The 18244-nt window shown below is 41.5% G+C and overlaps 1 protein-coding gene across 1 annotated transcript in view; it reads left to right on the forward strand.

Moving 5' to 3' along the window:
* The first annotated feature begins 356 nt into the window (after nucleotides 1-356).
* LOC141561847 (uncharacterized) overlaps nucleotides 357-18244 on the forward strand; it is an 80943-nt gene continuing 63055 nt past the window's right edge. Inside the window, exons 1-3 of the mRNA XM_074301948.1 lie at nucleotides 357-656; nucleotides 739-899; nucleotides 969-1433. Coding sequence (XP_074158049.1) covers nucleotides 357-656; nucleotides 739-899; nucleotides 969-1433 — 926 coding nt within the window. The remainder of the gene's footprint in view (nucleotides 657-738; nucleotides 900-968; nucleotides 1434-18244) is intronic.

Below are 18244 nucleotides of genomic sequence, written 5' to 3' on the forward strand. Positions count from 1 at the left end.
GCTGGCGGGAAAAGCGGCCCGGGTTTGCACGGGAGTCCCAGACTGCCAGGAGAGCATAAGCCACAGGTTTTAGTGTCTCTGATACAAACAGCCTCCCTTCCCTCCCCTCGAAATCCAATCTGGAGGACTGTTTGTGCTGGGGGCGCGCAGCTCCCGCCACTTCGTTGTCTCTGGGTAGGACACGGATGGGGGGGGGGGGGGACAGCAGGGGGAGCGGCTGGAGCGAATGAGGCCGATGGCTTCTCGTGCTCCCGGTGACTCGGAGCATGGAGGTGGAGGCCAGATAAGATGAAAAGAGATCATCCCATTTTCAGCAAGTAACAGGATTTGGCGCCGCTGGGGAGGAAGCTGGGGGGATGTCGGCCAGTACTAAGTCAGACGGCTGCGATCCTCCAGCGGGGGGTGGGGGTGGGGGGTGCTTCAGGCTGAACTACCTTTCGTTCATCCCTCAGATACACATCAATCCGTCTCTGGCCTTGAACTTGCGCGGCTGCCCTGATGGACTTCCTGGTACCCCGGGTGCAGAGATAACGAAGAAAGGCCAGCGAGGGGGAAGTTCTTTCTTTCATCCCAGACTCCAACGGAGGGAAACAGGGGTCTGGAGAGAAAGGGAGCACTGCGTAGAGTGGGGCTATGGGGAGGACGGGAAAGAAAGGGTGGGGGACAGCCCCCACCGACATGTTCTGCCTTCTGGCTAGTTAGCCGTCTAGTCTTTGCGCCCCCCCCCCCTCTCCCCAGGGGGCTGGGAGAGGAGAAAACGGGCGAGGGAGCTCGCCGAGGGGAGGGAGGGCTGGAAGGAGGGAAGGAGTGGGCGGAGGGGGGCTGACCCAGGCCAGCGCCCAGCCCCTGGTTGGCTCGGGCTGTCTCTTTAAACGCTCCGGAGGGGCTGCTCCGAGCGTGTGAGTTTCCATGGAGCCGGGAGCAGGCGGGGCTGCCGGAGCGGCTGCTCAGTGATCTATCGACTCCAGTCGCTCCCGGCAGAGGCGCGGAGATTGGAGAGAGCACCGCCGGGAGCCGAGGGACAGCGGAGAGCGGGCGGGCAGGCGGGCGAGCCACCGGGAGGCGGCCGGGCGCCTCTGCCGCCTGCCTCTCTCCTCTCGCCTTCCTGCCGTCGCTCCGCCGCCCCTCCGCTCTCTCCCCCCCGACCCCCCAGCCCCGGCCACTCGCTCTTCTGCCCGGCCAGTGCCAGCCGCCCCCGCGGGCGTCTCTCGGTGCTGCCCTCTGGCACCTGGCACCCCTCTCCGGGCCAGCCAAGTTCCGCCTGGCAGCCGGACCGGCCCAACTTGCGGGGCTTCCAGGCTCGCTCCCACCCCCGGGGGCCCCCCTCTGGCAGCGGCCAAGATGACCCCGTGGCGCCTCGGCCTTTGGTGCGCGTCCTGCTGGCTGGCTGCCCTGTGGCCGCCGCGCTCCTGCCTGCAGCTGCGGAAGGGCATGTAAGTCCGGGCGCCGGGCGGCTTGTGGCGACGCGCGCCCCCACCCCACCCAGTCCCCTCATTTCGAACTCCCGGGGCCCGCTTCCCACGCGCGCTAGGCGCTCAAGCCAGCCCACGGAGAAGGGAGCGAGCCCCCGGTCCTCGGGGTGCCGCACACGCAGCTTGGGCTACTCCATCCCTTAGAAGTCCGGAGCGCGTGTGCCCCGCTGTGGGGCTCCCGCGATCCACGGGGGCTGCGGGGCTGCGGGAGGGAACTTTGACCGGAGGCCCCCGGGAAGAGCCTGGAAGAGGCCGGGAAGCAGCCAGCGCCCCTCGGAGACGCGGGGCCAGGTGGGCCGGCTGCTTCCAGGGCAGACAGGTGCTGCTCCCGCTGCACTCGCACCTCGGGAGTGTCCGCTGGGAAGAGCCTAATGGCCGGCCGGGGAGGGGTGGGAGGAGGAGAGGCGATCGGAAGACCCGGCTTTGTCTGTCCCCCTCGGCGCGGTGAGCCCCCTGACTTTCACCCCAGCCCCGGAAGTGCGCGGGCTCCTTTCTTTAATCTCCAAGAGCAAGTTTTCCTGTGTGGAGAGGCCGCTTCGGAGAGGGGAGAGCAGCCGGAGAGCGGAGGCAGGCGGGATGCTACAGGTTCGCCGGGTGGGGAGGGGGCCCCGGCGGCCGGGCTCGGCAGAGGCTGTCCTGTGACAAGCCCAGCAGGAGCGAGCACCCGGGCCGCGGCAGGGGAACGGCGCACTTCGCAGCCCTGCGTGACAATGAAGGGGACACGGCTCAGCCGGGGGGGGGGGGAGGACAGAGGGGGTGGCCGGTAAGATGCAGCAGCCTAGAAATGGGAGAGGTCTCACTTCCTGAGAAGAAGTGGTGAATCTTGCAACAAATTAATTCCAGGTCAGGATGTGTCAAGTGGAGCTGGAAGCTAATGGGGAGTGGAAGCATCTCCAAACGACTAGTCTTATGTACCGGCCACGGAAGGGGTGTGTGTGTGTGTGTGTGTGTGTGTGTGTGTGTGTGTGTCCCATAACTAGAGGGCAACGATTCTCAGAGCAAAGGGTAGGTAGGCAATTTGGCTACTTGGGTTTTCTGGAGTCTTGACGTGTTCTATAAGCAATGTGGTTTCTTCTGTAGGACTTTGTCAGTCGGAATTGTGATTATTTAAGTAACTTTGCTAGGAGCAGTTTTCTGAAATGCTGGTTTTCTGAACTGAGTGTGTGTGTGTGTGTGTGTGTGTGTGTGTGTGTGAGAGAGAGAGAGAGAGAGAGAGAGAGAGAGAGAGAGAGAGAGAGAGAGAGAGAGAGAGACAGAGACAGAGACAGACACAGACACAGAGAATGAGAAGAAGAGGGAGAGAGAAGAAAGAGAGAAGGAGAGAGAGAGAAGAAAGAAGAGAGAGAGGGAGAGAGAGAGAGGAGAGAGAGAGGATGGAGAGAGACAGAAGGAAGAGAGAGAGGGGAAGGAGAGAGAGGAGGGAGAGAGAGGGGGGAGAAAGAGAGGAGAGGGAGAGAGAGACAGAGAGAGAAGGAAGAGAGAGACAGAGAGAGACAGAGACAGAGAGAGACAGGGAGAGAAGGAAGAGAGACAGAGAGAGAGGAAGGAGAGAGAGGAGGGAGAGAGAGGGGGGAGAGAGAGGAGGGAGAGAGAGGGGGGAGAAAGAGAGGAGAGGGAGAGAGAGACAGAGAGAGAAGGAAGAGAGAGACAGGGAGAGAAGGAAGAGAGAGACAGAGAGGAAGGAGAGAGAGGAAGGAGGGAGAGAGGGGACAAAGAGGGGGAAGAGAGAAAGAGAGAGAGAGAAAGAGAGAGAATGAGAATATGACATTCATTCCATGGGCTTTTTAAAGAAAGGATTTGTCCCCCTCCTAGTTGACTTTACATTTCCATATTTCATCCCTCTCATGAGAGATTCCATTTGTTTACCTGGTTACTGCAATTGTCATCCATGATCAATCTCTCCAGACATGGGCAGGATGCCGTCGGCATCTCCAAACAACTTTCTCCCAGAATAGTTTGTAAATACACATTCCCCTGAGATGGGCAGGAAGGAATTTCTGTATGTGTAACTCCTGTGCAATTGATAAGGCTTGTCTTGTTCATTTTGTGGAGACTGTTGCTTTAGATTTTCTCTCGGTTTATCTCAGAAAACATGTCTCCCTCTATACACCTTCGGCATGAATGAGCTTTCACTTCTCAACTACGTGATTGTAAAAGGCAGCGGCAAGGTGCTGGGGAATGGGCCCGTTACCTTGGCAGGTGCTGCTATTGGAGCTGAGTCAGGATTCACTTATTCATTCCTCCCCAAGATAAATACGGGCTCTGAGTCAGAATTGTCAGAGGGTTTATTAACAAAGGATGCAGGCTGGGGAACTGAGAGGAGGCTGCAGCACTGCCCTCATCTCTTTCTCCCGGACTTACCTGTGTTTCCTGAAGTTTCAGCGTCAGCACTGTTTGTGAAAGGGCTGGAGGGATGACATGGCTTTTTTGAAGAGACTTGGCAGAAATAATGCCTCAGTAGGATTGAAGATAGGAGGACTTTGTGCCTGTAGCTCATTATTAAGTGAGTAAAGGAATGAAGGACTAAAATCTGAGACCCAACTGGGTGGTTAATAGAGGTACTGTTTTTCTGTCACTTAGAGGGACTTCTAGAATAAGAAATAATGTTAAGCATCCATCTCACCTTCCCTTAACATTTCTCAGGACCTAGTGTAAATATTCATCAAGGACTGGGTTGGGATTTTGTTTCCTGTCGTCTCTGCGACTGTTCCTGCTCTTTTCTTTTCCAAGAAGGATAAAAAAAGCAAGTGAGTAGATATCATTTGACTTCCAAGCATCTGTCTGTCTTTTAAATTAAAATGAATCCTGTCCGAGTTATTATTTTTTTTATTGACCTCTGAGGTCCATTATCAGTGAGAGAAGGACTGTTAATGAGGTGAGGGCCACTAATGAGAACGCATTTTCCTGGAAGCCAGAGTTTTTAAGAGGCAACAGAGGTCAAAAGTAATGAGCTTTCCTTGGAGTTAGAAAAAGCTTGGTTCAAAACCTTCCTTCCTTTAGTACTTAGTATATATATGTGGCCCTGAACAAGTTATTTAAGCACTTGTATAAAATAGAGATGTAGGACATATAGAAATTTACTTACAGGATTTTTATGTAATCTAAATGAACTAATGTATGAACAGTGCTTTGGAATCTTGAAATCCCTCTGCAGATATTAATTATTTTTAATAATCAAGTTAGGGGAAGGGGGACAAAGAACTCTTCTCTAGAATTTAAATCTGGAAACAATTGATGGCACATGAAACAGATTTTTCTTTGGAAGTTTCCTATAGATGGTTATTAAAGGCAAGTGATTAAAAGAGGATAAGTTTCAGTTCATTTGAATGAAAGACTGATGACGATTTTGATAATTGTTGGCCTTTAAGCTATGGACCTTGATATTATAGTACAGAAATGCAGTTTTAGGGACCAGAAGACCAGCCTGAGAATGTGTAACCTTGCAAATGTAAGTGGCCTGACCTCTACGGGACTTGGCTTGTTTTTTAAATAGACTATAAGCTTTTTCTCTGGTCCTTTTTCCTGTGACTGCCTTTCTGCTCCCTTCTTTCCAAGGGCAGAGCTGTTATTTCTTCTAAGCATTGAGGGTGGACCTTTTTGCATGGCTTCAGGAGAAGAGAAGGAGAAAGAGCTGATAATAAATGATGCAGAGCAGATACCTAGATAGAGCTGGTCTGCCAATGAGGGGAGGGGGGTCCTCTCCTGCCAAAAAAAAATGTCTTTCCCTGTCACTCTACTTACATGGTTTATTGATGCATTTTGTCATAAGCTGTGGAATTGAACAATTAGTTATTCATTTGGGAAACTAAGCATCCCACTTTTAAAACATGGACATGCCTCCTGGGAGAGGAAGGAGTGATCAGTCATTCAAATGTTAATGTGAATAAGTTCAGTCAAATTATTTTCCTCCCGACAAATAAAACAGTTGAAGATACTCTCTGTTGAGGAAATGAGAGTCTTGATGTGTGGAGGAGGGGGGAGGAAGTTAGAGAGCTTTGGAGCATAAGGCTTTGGGTGGCTCAAAGCATTGGCTCCTGGGGATCTGGGATAAAAGAGCCTAGAATGGAGGAGGGGGTAGGGCTAGAAGGAAGATCAGAAGTTGGCAAGTATACAGTTTTGCATACTTCTTATTTAAAAATTTTCCCTCAGGTCTATACCTTAGCTTAAGAAAATTCAATCCAATCTTCCTTTCCTCTCCTTGTGTACCATATAGGGCTCTTCTCCTAAGTCAGGAGACTATAACACAGTACAGCTTTGTGTTGCTTAAGTTGGCTTTTGTTAGATGACCTGGAGAAATAAACCCAATTATTAATAATGTTCGTTTGAGAAAAATCCATTCTAACCTCTGAGAGACTGGCTTAGATTTGAACTTTCTGAACATAGCGCATCCATAAGTTAGAAACTGCCAGTATTTATTTTATGAGGCTATTACATAAAAATTGGTGATATTTTGTTAAATCCCCTCATTTTGGAAAGGAAAAAAAGCAAACAACCTTAAAAAATAAACTATGAAAAATGCATGAGAAGCTATAGATCTTAAGAACAAAGTAGAAAAGTAAGTAAATTCCTTGAAGGCAAGAATTATATTGTTTAAAGTTCTCTAAAGATCCATTAAGGGTTTATTCTAATACAAAATTTCCAAGAGGACTTCAGAAAAATTGATGGTGCTGGTGATGAAAGCATGCTTGGTAAAGAGTAGCTCAAGTTTTTACGATATATAGTCAGTTTTCCACATACATGTGATTTGGATTATCAACTCATGGCCTAGCAGCCATCTTCAGGACTTAACAACTTTGGGTTTTTTTCTTGTTAAAGATATTTACTTTGATTCATTGATATATTTTGCTTTGACAAAATTGAAATTTGTTAAATAACAGCCAAACTAATTTCCTTATGAATAATGTTCCCAAAGAATGTTTTTTTTCCCTTCTGAAATTAACAAAAAGGAAAACTATCTCTTTCAAATATGGCATTAAGATCTAACACTGATCTCTGAGTGTGTATTTTGTTTTTTCTTTGTGTTACTTTATTTACATAGTTTTAGTCATTGTTTATTATAATGTTCTGTTGTCTCTAAATTGCAATCGTTCTCTGGGCGGTAGATTTCTTGGGGAGCTTCTGGAACCAGCCTTAGTTTTAGTTTCTGTACCAGTAATCCCCAAAATGCAGCCAGCAGTTAAAAGTCCAGATCCTATATTGTGTCCTTCAAAGTCTTGAATCTTTTCCTGAAGTCTGGCTAGCTTTAATAGCTCTTGTCAGAATGTCTCCAGCCAGCTTCAGTCTCTAGCTCCCTCTGAATCCAAACCCTCCAGCCAGCACAAAGGTAGACGTGGGAATGAAATCTTGACTCTGAATCTCCTAGAGTGTGGGAATCAGACTCTGCCTCTGAGAGTGTGGGATTGTGGGTTTTCCAGAATTCAATCCTAGATGTGAATCTCCTAGAAGCCCATGAGCAGACTTTTCCTTTAGACTTGTGAATCTACTGAATCCTCATTCTGAATCTCCTCGAGTTTCCCTGAAGTTCTCTTGGAAAGTTTTCTCCTTGACGCAATCCAGACTGACTCTCCCTCTCAATGTTGCCTCCTTATATCCTCCCAGAGAATGGGCTTGTAGGAACTCCTTATAGAACCAATGGGCAAACTCCTTTAAAGGTGTAACCTTTAAAGGTGTAAACTCCTTTAAAGGTGTGAACTCTTTTAAAGGTTTGAACTCCTTTAAAGGTGTGAACTCTGAACCAGAGAATAAGTACCAGACAACCGACTGAGCACCTAGTAATAATCCTAACAGTTTATTTTGTTATATTGGTTTTATTCTATATGTTCTATATCAGTTCTTGTCTTTCCATATTTCTTTTTGAATTCTTCAAATTCTTTTTTTTTATCCCATATGGGAAGGGGAGATGAACCCATATTTAAATTCCTACTAGGTGCCATGCATTTTGTGAATTATATTTAATTTGCTCCTTACAGTAACTTTAAGAGAAAGGTGTTCTTCTCATCCTCATTTTGCAGTTTAGGAGACCGAGGCAGCTGGAGGTTAAATGATTTGCCTAGGGTGACATAACTAAATATCTGAGACTGGGATTTGAATTCAAGTCTTTCTGATGCTAGGCCAAAGGTAGTAGCTATTTCATTAAACTCTTTTATTACTGATTTGTTAAGTAATATTAAACATTGATACAATCAAATAAATTTACTTTTTAATTGTGGACAAATAAATAAGTAAAATTCAAAATTTATATTCACCTCCATCAGGATTTTTGTTCATTTATTTTCTCTCATATAAGATTGAAATGAATACTAGGCCTTTTGCTTCTGCTTCTTTTCTCTCTATCATTTTGGAGAAAGACAGTTTGGTAGAGCGGAGGGAGAGAAGCAGGTGACCCTGGAAGTCAGAGGACCTGGATTTGAATCCCACTTCCATTTCTTGTTGCTTCTTTGTCCCTGTTGTGATTTCTCTTCCCTGGTTCTAAGTCACATCACCTCTAACTGAGGAGTTGGACTGAGCAGTCTCTGAGATCCTGTGGAGTTCTTTAACTGCCAATGATATTTAATTACATCATAATGTTCTATTATATTAATATACCATCTAAAAATTCCCCAGTAGTTAAGCTGGCTTTCTTCCCCTTCCCCAATTACCAAAAAAAAAAATGTTGCTATGAACATCTTCAAAGAAACTGTATTTGTAAAAAACACTTATTTAAGAGTATATTCCAGATATAGTAAGATTATTGGATTATAGATTCAGAGCTGGAAAGGATGTTAAAGTCTGTGTAGCTCAATCTGTCATTTTACATGTGGGGAAACTGAGGAATCAAGAAGTTAAATTATGTGTTTGAAAGGTCATACAGTTCAGAACTGTCTGAGGTAGAATCTGAATCTAAGTCTTTCCAACTCCAGGTTCACTGTCCTATTTCCTGGTTATAAAGAGAGTAAACTTTTTTGGGTAACTTTTATTATATATTCTCAGATTACTCTCCAAAAAGATTGTACACATTTGCAAAGCCACTAGCCATAAATTAACACATCTATTTCTCCACAGCTCCCCACCATTGAAATATGTTGGCTATTTCCCTTCCTAATGAAAGTAAATTCAATTGACTCTTTTATTCCACAGTTTCATAATTTTACACTTTTATCTCTCTTTTGAAGAAAGAACCAGCACTCGAATATGTAGAGTTCTGTTTAATGAACCATTAAGAGTGACAGGAGGATCTGAGTTCTCTTCCTGATTCTGACACAGCTCTGAGTAAATGGATTCTCTTGAATGGGCCTCAAGTTTCCTCATCTGTAAAATGGAAGCTTCTTGTATTTGTTTTTGTATCTCTAGTGCCCAACATGGGGTTGGCAGATAGGAGGCCCTTAGTGAATGTTTGCTTGATAAATGTTCTTGAAGGTCCCAACCAGCTTTAGCATTTCATGAATCTGAGATGGGTACTGTTAAGAATTTTCACTCCATAACTTTATTACCTATCAGAGTAAATTCTTTCTGGGTAAAACTATATTTTTAAATATTCTCCCTTCCTAAAGTCCCAGGCAGTATACATTCCTCAGAAGAATCAGTAGCCTTCTTTTCAGAGTTATGATACTGATTTGTAATCTATTTTGAAGGATTTGGATCACAAGTCAAAGGATACAGTGACCCTCAAATCACGGGAGGGTATCACTTTTCTGTTTGTTGGTGAGTTTAGACAAATTCAAACCAGCCCAGCACACAAAGTGCAACCAAGAAGAAGTCATTCTCAGCATGAATAAACTGGGAATGTGTCCTGACATCAAAAATTTATTTTCCAATGCATTTCACGGTTTATTCATGCTGAGAACCTCTGCTTATCTTTTGAACTTTTGAACTCTCTGAGCACTGGGATGGCAAAAATGAACATAGATTGCCTTTACATCAGAATTCCCCATATGAAAAAGAAAAAAACAAATACAAGAAAGTGAAGGTACAACTCCAATTGGCCTCAACAATCTTATTAGTAGGTGGCATTTTATTGGGATTTTAGCCATGCTAGAGACAATCAGAGAACATAGTTTAGAAATGGGAATCTTTGTAATGGTGAACTGTCATTGAGTAGTACACGTTAACTCTCGTCTCCTTTTGAAAACTAATCATATGTGAGTTTCAATGACAGGAAGAAGTCTGGCCCAGAAATACAAATGTCAGCATTCCCCACTATCCATAAATCCTATATAGAAAGAAAACCCTATTACCGGGTAAATTGTTTCTCAGCTAAAGCCACTTTCTGTGCCACCTATGAAGGACCTGGGGCTGGGGAGTTCATAGCCTTTTCTAATAACTAGTGATGGTTGTATAAACCTGTACATGTTTCTTGATTGTCATTGACAAGTTTCCCCTCATCTTAATTTTTACTTCATTTTTTTTCTTTCTTTTCCAGTTGTATAACTTGTTATCAAAGCAAGTATGAAATCTCCCAGAGATTCTAAAGCATGGCAGGTTAAGGAAAAATCACTTAGACTTGGGTGTTGGATATGAGATAAAAGGCAAGTCTTATTGATTTAAAGTCCACAGCTCCAAGAGGCAGATTAGGAATTCTTCAATCTTCAACAGGAAGAGAATGATCTGTTTCCAAAAAGTCACTATTCTCCAGCATCCCAGAATCATTATTTTTATAATCATTATAATTTACCCAAGATTCAAGTTTTTCAATATAGTCCAAGACAATGGTATCAAACTCAAACAGAATCAGGGTTCCCTAAACCATACATAAGGCTGACTATAGACCATATAGAGACTTACTTTTAAAATGTAGCATTATATCTATTTTATTATACTTTTTTATTTTGTTAAATATTTTCCCAGTTATAGTTAATTTGGGAATGTTATGCCATATGTGAATTGTAAACATATATTTGGCTCCCCATCTTCCCCCCCCCCCGCCCATGTATATAGGTATATAACTTAAGTCAAGTATCAGTTTAGTAAATGATCTAAAACAGATGAAATAATAATAACAATAATAGCAACAGCATTTCATACAGAATTTTAGGTTCCCGATATTATCTAATTTGATCCTCACAACAATGCTGGGAGGCGAATGCTCTTATTTTGTCCATTATACAATTAAGGAAACTGAGGTAGATTTGTCTAGTCACCCAGTTAAGTAAAGTTTTAAGGTCAGACTTGAACAAAGACTTTCTTTTCTTCAGGCCCAGAGAGATATCTATTGTGCCATCTAGCTGCTAAGTGAAATGAGGGTGGGTACTATGGCTTATTGTTTTTAATAAACCTATACTATTTTACAGCAATTATGTTTCTTTTCTAAGTGTTTGAACATTCTTCCTTTTCTTCAGGATTCTAAGATTTGGCCTGGTATTTGGGTCATACTTGTAGACTTCCCCTCCTCTCTGCCCTCCATCCAAGGAAAGAGACAATAGATTGGCAGTTAGAGATATGGGTTTAGGGTCATGTAGCAGAAATTGTCTAAATCCCCAATAAGTTGCATAAAATTTCTAGGTAGCAGTGACTCCCATTGGAAAATAATCAATTTAGACCACAGTAGAAGTGCTTAATCTTTTTATGTCATGGCCCCCTTTGGAAGACTTTTGAAGCCTTTGGACTCTCTTGCAGTTGATGAATAATTGAAAGAAATGCTAGATTTCAGCTGGAAGTTGAGACTAAAGATGTAATGTTTTCCCCATCTAAATACATAGACACTTTATGCCCTGAAATCTATCCCCTAATCTCAGGTTAAGGATTCCCAATTGGATGATTCCTAATGTTCCTTCTAGTTATGAATCTCCTTAAAAATCTTCCAGCATTTAGGGGATGTGGGAAAACTGGGACACTAATACATTGCTGGTGGAGTTGTGAAAGAATCCAGCCATTCTGGAGAGCAATCTGGAATTATGCCCAAAAAGTTATCAAACTGTGCATACCCTTTGACCCAGCAGCGCTACTACTGGGATTATATCCCAAAGAAATACTAAAGAGCGGAAAGAGACATATATGTGCCAGAATGTTTGTGGTGGCTCTTTTTGTTGTAGCTAGAAACTGGAGGATGAATGGATGTCCATCAGTTGGAGAATGGTTGGGTAAATTGTGGTATATGAAGGTTATGGAATATTATTGCTCGGTAAGAAATGACCAACAGGAGGAATATAGAGAGGCCTGGAGAGACTTAAATCAACTGATGCTGAGTGAAATGAGCAGAACCAGAAGATCACTGTACACTTCAACAACAATGCTGTATGAGGATGTATTCTGATGGAAGTGGAAATCTTCAACATAAAGAAGATCCAACTCACTTCCAGTTGATCAATGATGGACAGAGGTAGCTGCACCCAGAGAAGAAACACTGGGAGGGGAATGAAAATTGTTAGCACTAATATCTGTCTGCCCAGGTTGCATGTACCTTCGGATTCTAATGTTTATTGTGCAACAAGAAAGTGATATTCGCACACATGTATTGTACCTAGACTATATTGTAACACATGTAAAATGTATGGTATTGCCTGTCGTCGGGGGGAGGAAATAGAGGGAGGGGGGGTAAATTGGAAAAATGAATACAAGGGATAATATTATAAAATATATATATATATATATATATATAATAAAAAAAAAAAAATCTTCCAGCATTTGACCATCTCCAGTGCCCTGGTAGCCTTCCAACTTATCTTATCATGATTCTTCAAAGATTGTTAATAGCAATTCATTGATCACATCTAAGATCTTCTAACACCCTATATTGTTATTTATTTATGCTGCTAGTCCGGAGCTGGGGCATCTCAAAAGTTTTAGTGCAAGTAAATTGCACTAAGGGACACTGGATTTATTTTATTATCATTTTTATTGTTATCATTATCACCATATTTTATTAAAAAAACTTATTTAAGATTTACATGTAATATGCCATTTTGTGTCCTATAATAACTTTGTGAGGTAAATATTACAAATATTGGTCTCCTCATCTTATAGATAGAATAAAGGAGGCTTAGAAGTAATGACTTGGCCCAAAGGCACAGAGCTAAGGGCTTGACTTCCTGGTTTTACATGTGGCACTCAAGACACTATTCAAAGCTACTTCTCTGGACCCATCTTTGATCTTAACTCATTTTTAAACATATTGATTCTCACTTTCCTAATGTGAAAATAATGGTGACAGGGAAAAAAAAAAAGGAGATCTCAACATGGCAACTTTGTTGTTTTACTTTCTCTGTATCATCCAATAAGTTGATACCATTCACTCAAAGAATATCTTCCCCTTTCATAGCCCTCTTCTTGGTCTAATTATGGGTATGGAGTGAGCCACGTTTTAACTCAACCTGAGCCTTCCTGGAATTCCATTCTTTATCCTTTTTCAGTTGATCTGCTGTAAATTTGGAGAGCTTCCTGTGTAGCCATATTGGTATCATAAGCTGCCATCTCTTTTTCTTTCTCTATGAACAGTTGTTTCCAGATTTTTTTTCAGAAGCACTGTCATTAGAGTTCTCTAATTTTAATTTAACAAAGGCTTTATGTTCTGATTTTCTCCCATGGTCATAGCTGCTTTTTGCGCAATAGAAGATCAGAAATTATATACTGATTTATACTTTTTTTCCTTTTCTAAATTGAGTTTTATTTGATTTCCTAAATTGAGTTTTATTTAATTTTCACATCCAAATTATCTTTCTTCCATCTCCACCTTTCCTACCTAATTAGAAGTCAATAAAATAAAGTCTATAAATATGTACAAACCAATTTCTAACATTAGCCAAATTCAAGAAAAAATACCTGTTCCAGCCTGTGTTCTAAGTCTATCAACTCAACGAATAAATAGCATTTTTTCCTCACGAATCTTCTGGAACTATGGCTGGTTTTATTTATTGATCAAAGTTCCTAAGTTTTTCAAAGTTGGTTGCCTTTATAATATTGTTATAAATTGTATAAATTTGTATAAATTGTTCTCTTAGTTTTACTCACTTCATTTTGTATTAGTTTACTAGAATCTTCCAAAATTTTTCTGAAACCGTCCCCTTCATAGATTTTTAGAAAAAGCATTATAGATTTCCTTCACAATCGTGCTGTAACTTGTTCAGCTGTTCCTCAGTTAATGGATACTCTTAGTTTCTAATTCTTTGATTTCTAAAAAAATGATTATAAATATTTCATATGTTATTTTGTATGTAAAAATGATGCTACTGATCTAATATCAGCAGAATTTAGTTATTGGGAACAAATTAATGATCAATATAAGCAAGAAAATATTTCCGTCCCACCAAAGGGAGCTTTCAGGGATCAGAAATCAATTGTAGACTTTTGTGGCATTTGAAAATCAACAATAGAAAGATATCCTCACTCTGTTTTACCTGATTTCTTCTATTATTATAAAATCACTACTATTTCCACTGCATTTCAGTCCTTGTATAAATATACCAATTGCCTTTTGCTAGCTCTCCTGCATTGATTCATTTTCTATCCAGGGTTTTCTTGCTTTTCTTAATAGATATTCTCTTTACAATTTGTGTGTAAATTGAAACTTTGTAAATAGAACCAAATCTTTCATGCATACATGGAGCACAATATTGTAAGGACGTAATAACTTCTCATGAAGATTTGATTAGATTAGGACAATTCTGCTTTAAAAAAAAAAAAACATTTCACTCACTAATTTCTTTTGAGTAAGTCCATATATTCATGTATTTGCTTTAATTCAAGTGAAGATGCCCATGTGTGTGTTCAATCTTTGTTAAGAATGAAATGAGACTCAGCATGGCACATTAGGCATAGGGTAGGGCTCGGCTTCAGGGAGACTCAGGTTCTATTACTACCTCTGACATTTATTGGCTCTGTGATTGTCATCAAGTCCTTGAACCTCTCAGTGCTCCTGGCAACTCCCTCTCTCCCATGTTGTGGAAAGATCTCTGACCTTACAGTGGAAGGAGCTGGCTTTGAATCCCACCTCAGCCTCTCTTTACCTTGGGAAGCTAGGACAAGATATGCCAACTTTCTGAGCCTCAGTTTCCACCATTGTAAATTGAAGAAATTAGACTAAAGGATACAGAGGACCCCTTTAAGCTCTAGATGTTTAATACTGTCTCAGGAGAGCTTGGGTTCTGAATAGATGGGGTGAATATTTAAATAGTTTCTTTATGGAAACAATCACAAATATGACCAAAAAGAAAAAATCAATAGGTTCATTTTCTCAGAAACTCAACACTTCTCTAGTCCATCATACATATCATAAACAGTACTCAGAAATTTGATTTTATTATCTGTTAATTCCCCAAGAGAAATACCCCCATTTTCCAGGAAAGAAAATAGAATAGATAAGTTTAACTAGGTGCCACATTGGTGAAGGTTAAAGCCTGCTGCTGCTGCTGCTGCTGTTGCTGCTCTCTTGGGTCCCAATGCTTCCTGGACGGCAGGCTGGCTATCTTGATTTAGTGGTAGTGACATTGCAAAATTGAGTTTAATAGAACTTATTTTGTTCAAGCCAATTTTACTTTCTGTGCTGGGTGGTGCAATCAACATACTATCTTGGGCACAAAGAGCAGAAAATTTTTCATCTTTTACCATCCTGGATTTTCTGGGCTAGCTGACCTTCTGCCTAGCTTTAAAAAAAAAAAAAGATTATCTTCTTGCAGGGGACTAAGCAAGTACTGATGATACTAGAAAGCTCTTTCTAGTCCTTTGTGGCTTTTAAAATTCATAAGTGTGGTGATTACCTCTACTATAGCCTAGGAGTGATCCTGGTTTGCTTTAAGACTGCTTACTCTTTATCTGGCTTGTTGTCCTTGCCTTTTTTTTCCCTTCTTCCTCCTTCTCTTCCTCTTGCTCCTTTTCTTCCTTCTTTTCTTCTTTCTTTCTCCTCTTCCTTTTTCTACTCCTCTTCTTTTATCCTTTTTGTGTACTACTTCCTCTTCCTCTTCCTTTTCTTCTTCATTTTCTTCCTCCTCTTCCTTCTTCTCCTCTTACTTCCACTTCCTTTTCCTTTTCTTTTCTTCTCCTCCTCTTCCTCCTTTTTTCCTTCTCCTCCTCCCTTTTCCTCTCCCTCCTTTGTTTTCCTCCTCTTTCTCCTCCTTTTTCCTCCTCCTCTTTTTTCTTTCACCTCCTTTTTTCTCCTCTTCCTCCTCCTTTTTCTTCTTTTTCCTCCTCCTTTTTCCTCCTCTCCTCCTTTTTTTTCTTCTTTTTCCTTTTCTTTCTTCTCCTTACCACCTTCTGCTGTTAGCCACCTGATGTCATGCTCACAATCCTAGTGCCTACTAGATTTCTCCAGTACTTTTGATTAAGATTGCCTTGGTCGTGACAGGCCCGTGCCCGTGTTTAACCTTGCAAGGTAATAGCTTCAAAGGAAACTCAGCCGAAAGGCATAGCTCTCTCTGCCACAGTAGTTACATTTCATATTAAACATGCCTATGATATTCTCTTTTGTAAGGGGAATCTCCATGACCACATGCTCAATTATTAATACCCTCCCCAGGGCTTTGCTTATTGCTATGACGACCTCAGTAATTTCATCACACTTTTAAGCTCTTCATCTTATGACATATTCTGGCCACTTCTGCCTGCTTTCAAGTGAAACTTCCTAGCCTCTCTGGAGGGAGCCATGATCCCAGAAGGGGACAGTGAAGAAGGAAAGGATTACCCTTGTTCACCAAGGTGCTGGGTTCAAAGCCATTTCCAGGATCTGAAAGAAAAGACAGCAAGGACCTGAAAATTTTAGAAAATTCTCTGTTGAAAGATTGTTACAGAAGACTTTTGAACAAATGATAAATGGAGTTTCTTGTCCTTAAATTACTTCATTTCATCTAACTAAACTGGCCTTTGTGCCATCTAAATTTCATTTGTGCCAATGTCACCTCCAGGCATTTGACCACGCTGTTCCCCATCTATGGAATATTCAAGCTCCTTAGGGTCTCCCCACTCTTTGGACTTCCCTAACTTGCTATGAAATTTATGATGGAAGAGCCATGGAACCCTACATGGAAGTATTCTTTGATCCTCACAATTCCTAGGAACTCAGTTCTGTGAAATTCTCTGGGTTTACTTTAAAGGCACTTTGTATCTAATTCTTAATGTGAGCATTTGTTCATTTGATAGAATATAAACTCCATGAGGGAAGGGGCTATTTACTTCCTTCTTTTTGAATCCCTGGCACATGAACAATAATTAATTAAATCCTGTTGAATCAAGTTAAACTTTAAATGGTCAGTTAGGAAAGACTAAGATCAATGGAGTAAGAGGTAATAAGGTGTGGAGGTTGTCCCAGAAGTCTTACTGAAGTTGAAATTTCTAGAAGGCTGTACAGTTTCATTTGAAATCAAGAAAAAAGTGATCAGGCTATGTCTCAAGACAGAGAGCTTAGAAGTGTGCTGAAATTATTGAGGTCAACATAGCAATAACAAAGCTCTGGGGAAGGATATTAATAAACTTTAAGAATTTAAAACTGCATTATGATTCTTGGGACATCCTGAATGTAAGCAGAGAGAAGAATCTAGCTCAAGAATGGAGAAATGTGTCCAGAATGAAGGAATCCCACTGTACTGTCCTCTAGCAAAACTATATCTAAAAGACAATATTTAATTCTGGGTACCACATTTGAAGAAGGATGCCGATAAACTAAAAAGAGGAAGGTAATGTCCATGGTGAAGTTGATTAAAATCATGGCAATCCAAGGATAAGTTAAAGAAACCAGGAATGTGTAACCTAAAGAAGAAAATATTGGTTGGAGAGAATCTGCTAGCTTGAAGGTTATCCTGGCAAAGGCGAATTAGATTGTTCAATCTGGCTTCAGATGACAGAGCTTGGAACAATGGATGGAGGTCATAGAGAAACAGATTTGGAATGACCATAAGGAAAAACATTTTGCAGCTTTACTTGTTTAAAAGCAGAATAAACCTCCTCGGGAAGGGCTGTTTCCCATCCTTAGAAGTATGTGAGTAGAGATGGATGCTGGGGGAGGAGGATGCTTGTTAATCTTGGATGCTTGAATTCTGAGATTCTGTGATGGTAATCAACCTAAACAGTCAGTCTCTGGATAAGAAATAAACAAACAAATACAAAGACCATTAACAGGGGATAAACACTGGATCACTTCAGAAATCTTGGGAAAACAAAATCTCTTTGAAGAGACTTAGTAAATGCAGCATTATGGAGTAGAAAAGAACAATAGATTTGGATTCTAAGGGGCTGGTCTTGAATCCCAAATCTGCTTCTTCTGTCTGATTTATCCTTCAGGTACTTCACTGTGCCATGGTTTTTTCCATCTCCAAAATAAAGATCTTAGACTAGATGACTCCTGAGTTGCCCTCTAGCTTTACATCACAATATCTATTATGCAAGGAAAGCATAAATTAAAGTGACTTATTGGAAGGAGAAGATGCCTGGTATGATTGAAGGTTAGCATAATCATGAGGCAGTGACAAGGCCATGTCATCACAAGGGCCCTTCATGCTTCATTTACCCCCTCAAATAAAGGTTGATGGTCTCTTAAATATTAGTACAATTTGTTGATTCTATATTATTTCTGAACCAATGCATTAGATCTAGATGTGACAACCCCAGAAATAGTTCCAAAAGCACTTTCTCCACTACATCTCTAAAGGATCAATAAATGCTGCCATTTTCATTTTTTCATTCATTCATACTGCTATTTTCATTTTTTTTGTTGTTGTTGTTGTTTCTTGTTCAGTCATGTCCAACTCTTCATGACACAGTTTGGAGTTTGCTTGGCAGAGGTTTTGGAAGTGATTTGCCATTTCCTTTTCTAGCCCATTTTACAGTTGAAGAAAGGGATGTACACAGGGTTAAGTGATTTGCCTTGTCACACA

This window comes from Sminthopsis crassicaudata, chromosome 3, assembly GCF_048593235.1.
Source record: "Sminthopsis crassicaudata isolate SCR6 chromosome 3, ASM4859323v1, whole genome shotgun sequence".
In the NCBI taxonomy this organism is placed as follows: Eukaryota; Metazoa; Chordata; class Mammalia; order Dasyuromorphia; family Dasyuridae; genus Sminthopsis; species Sminthopsis crassicaudata.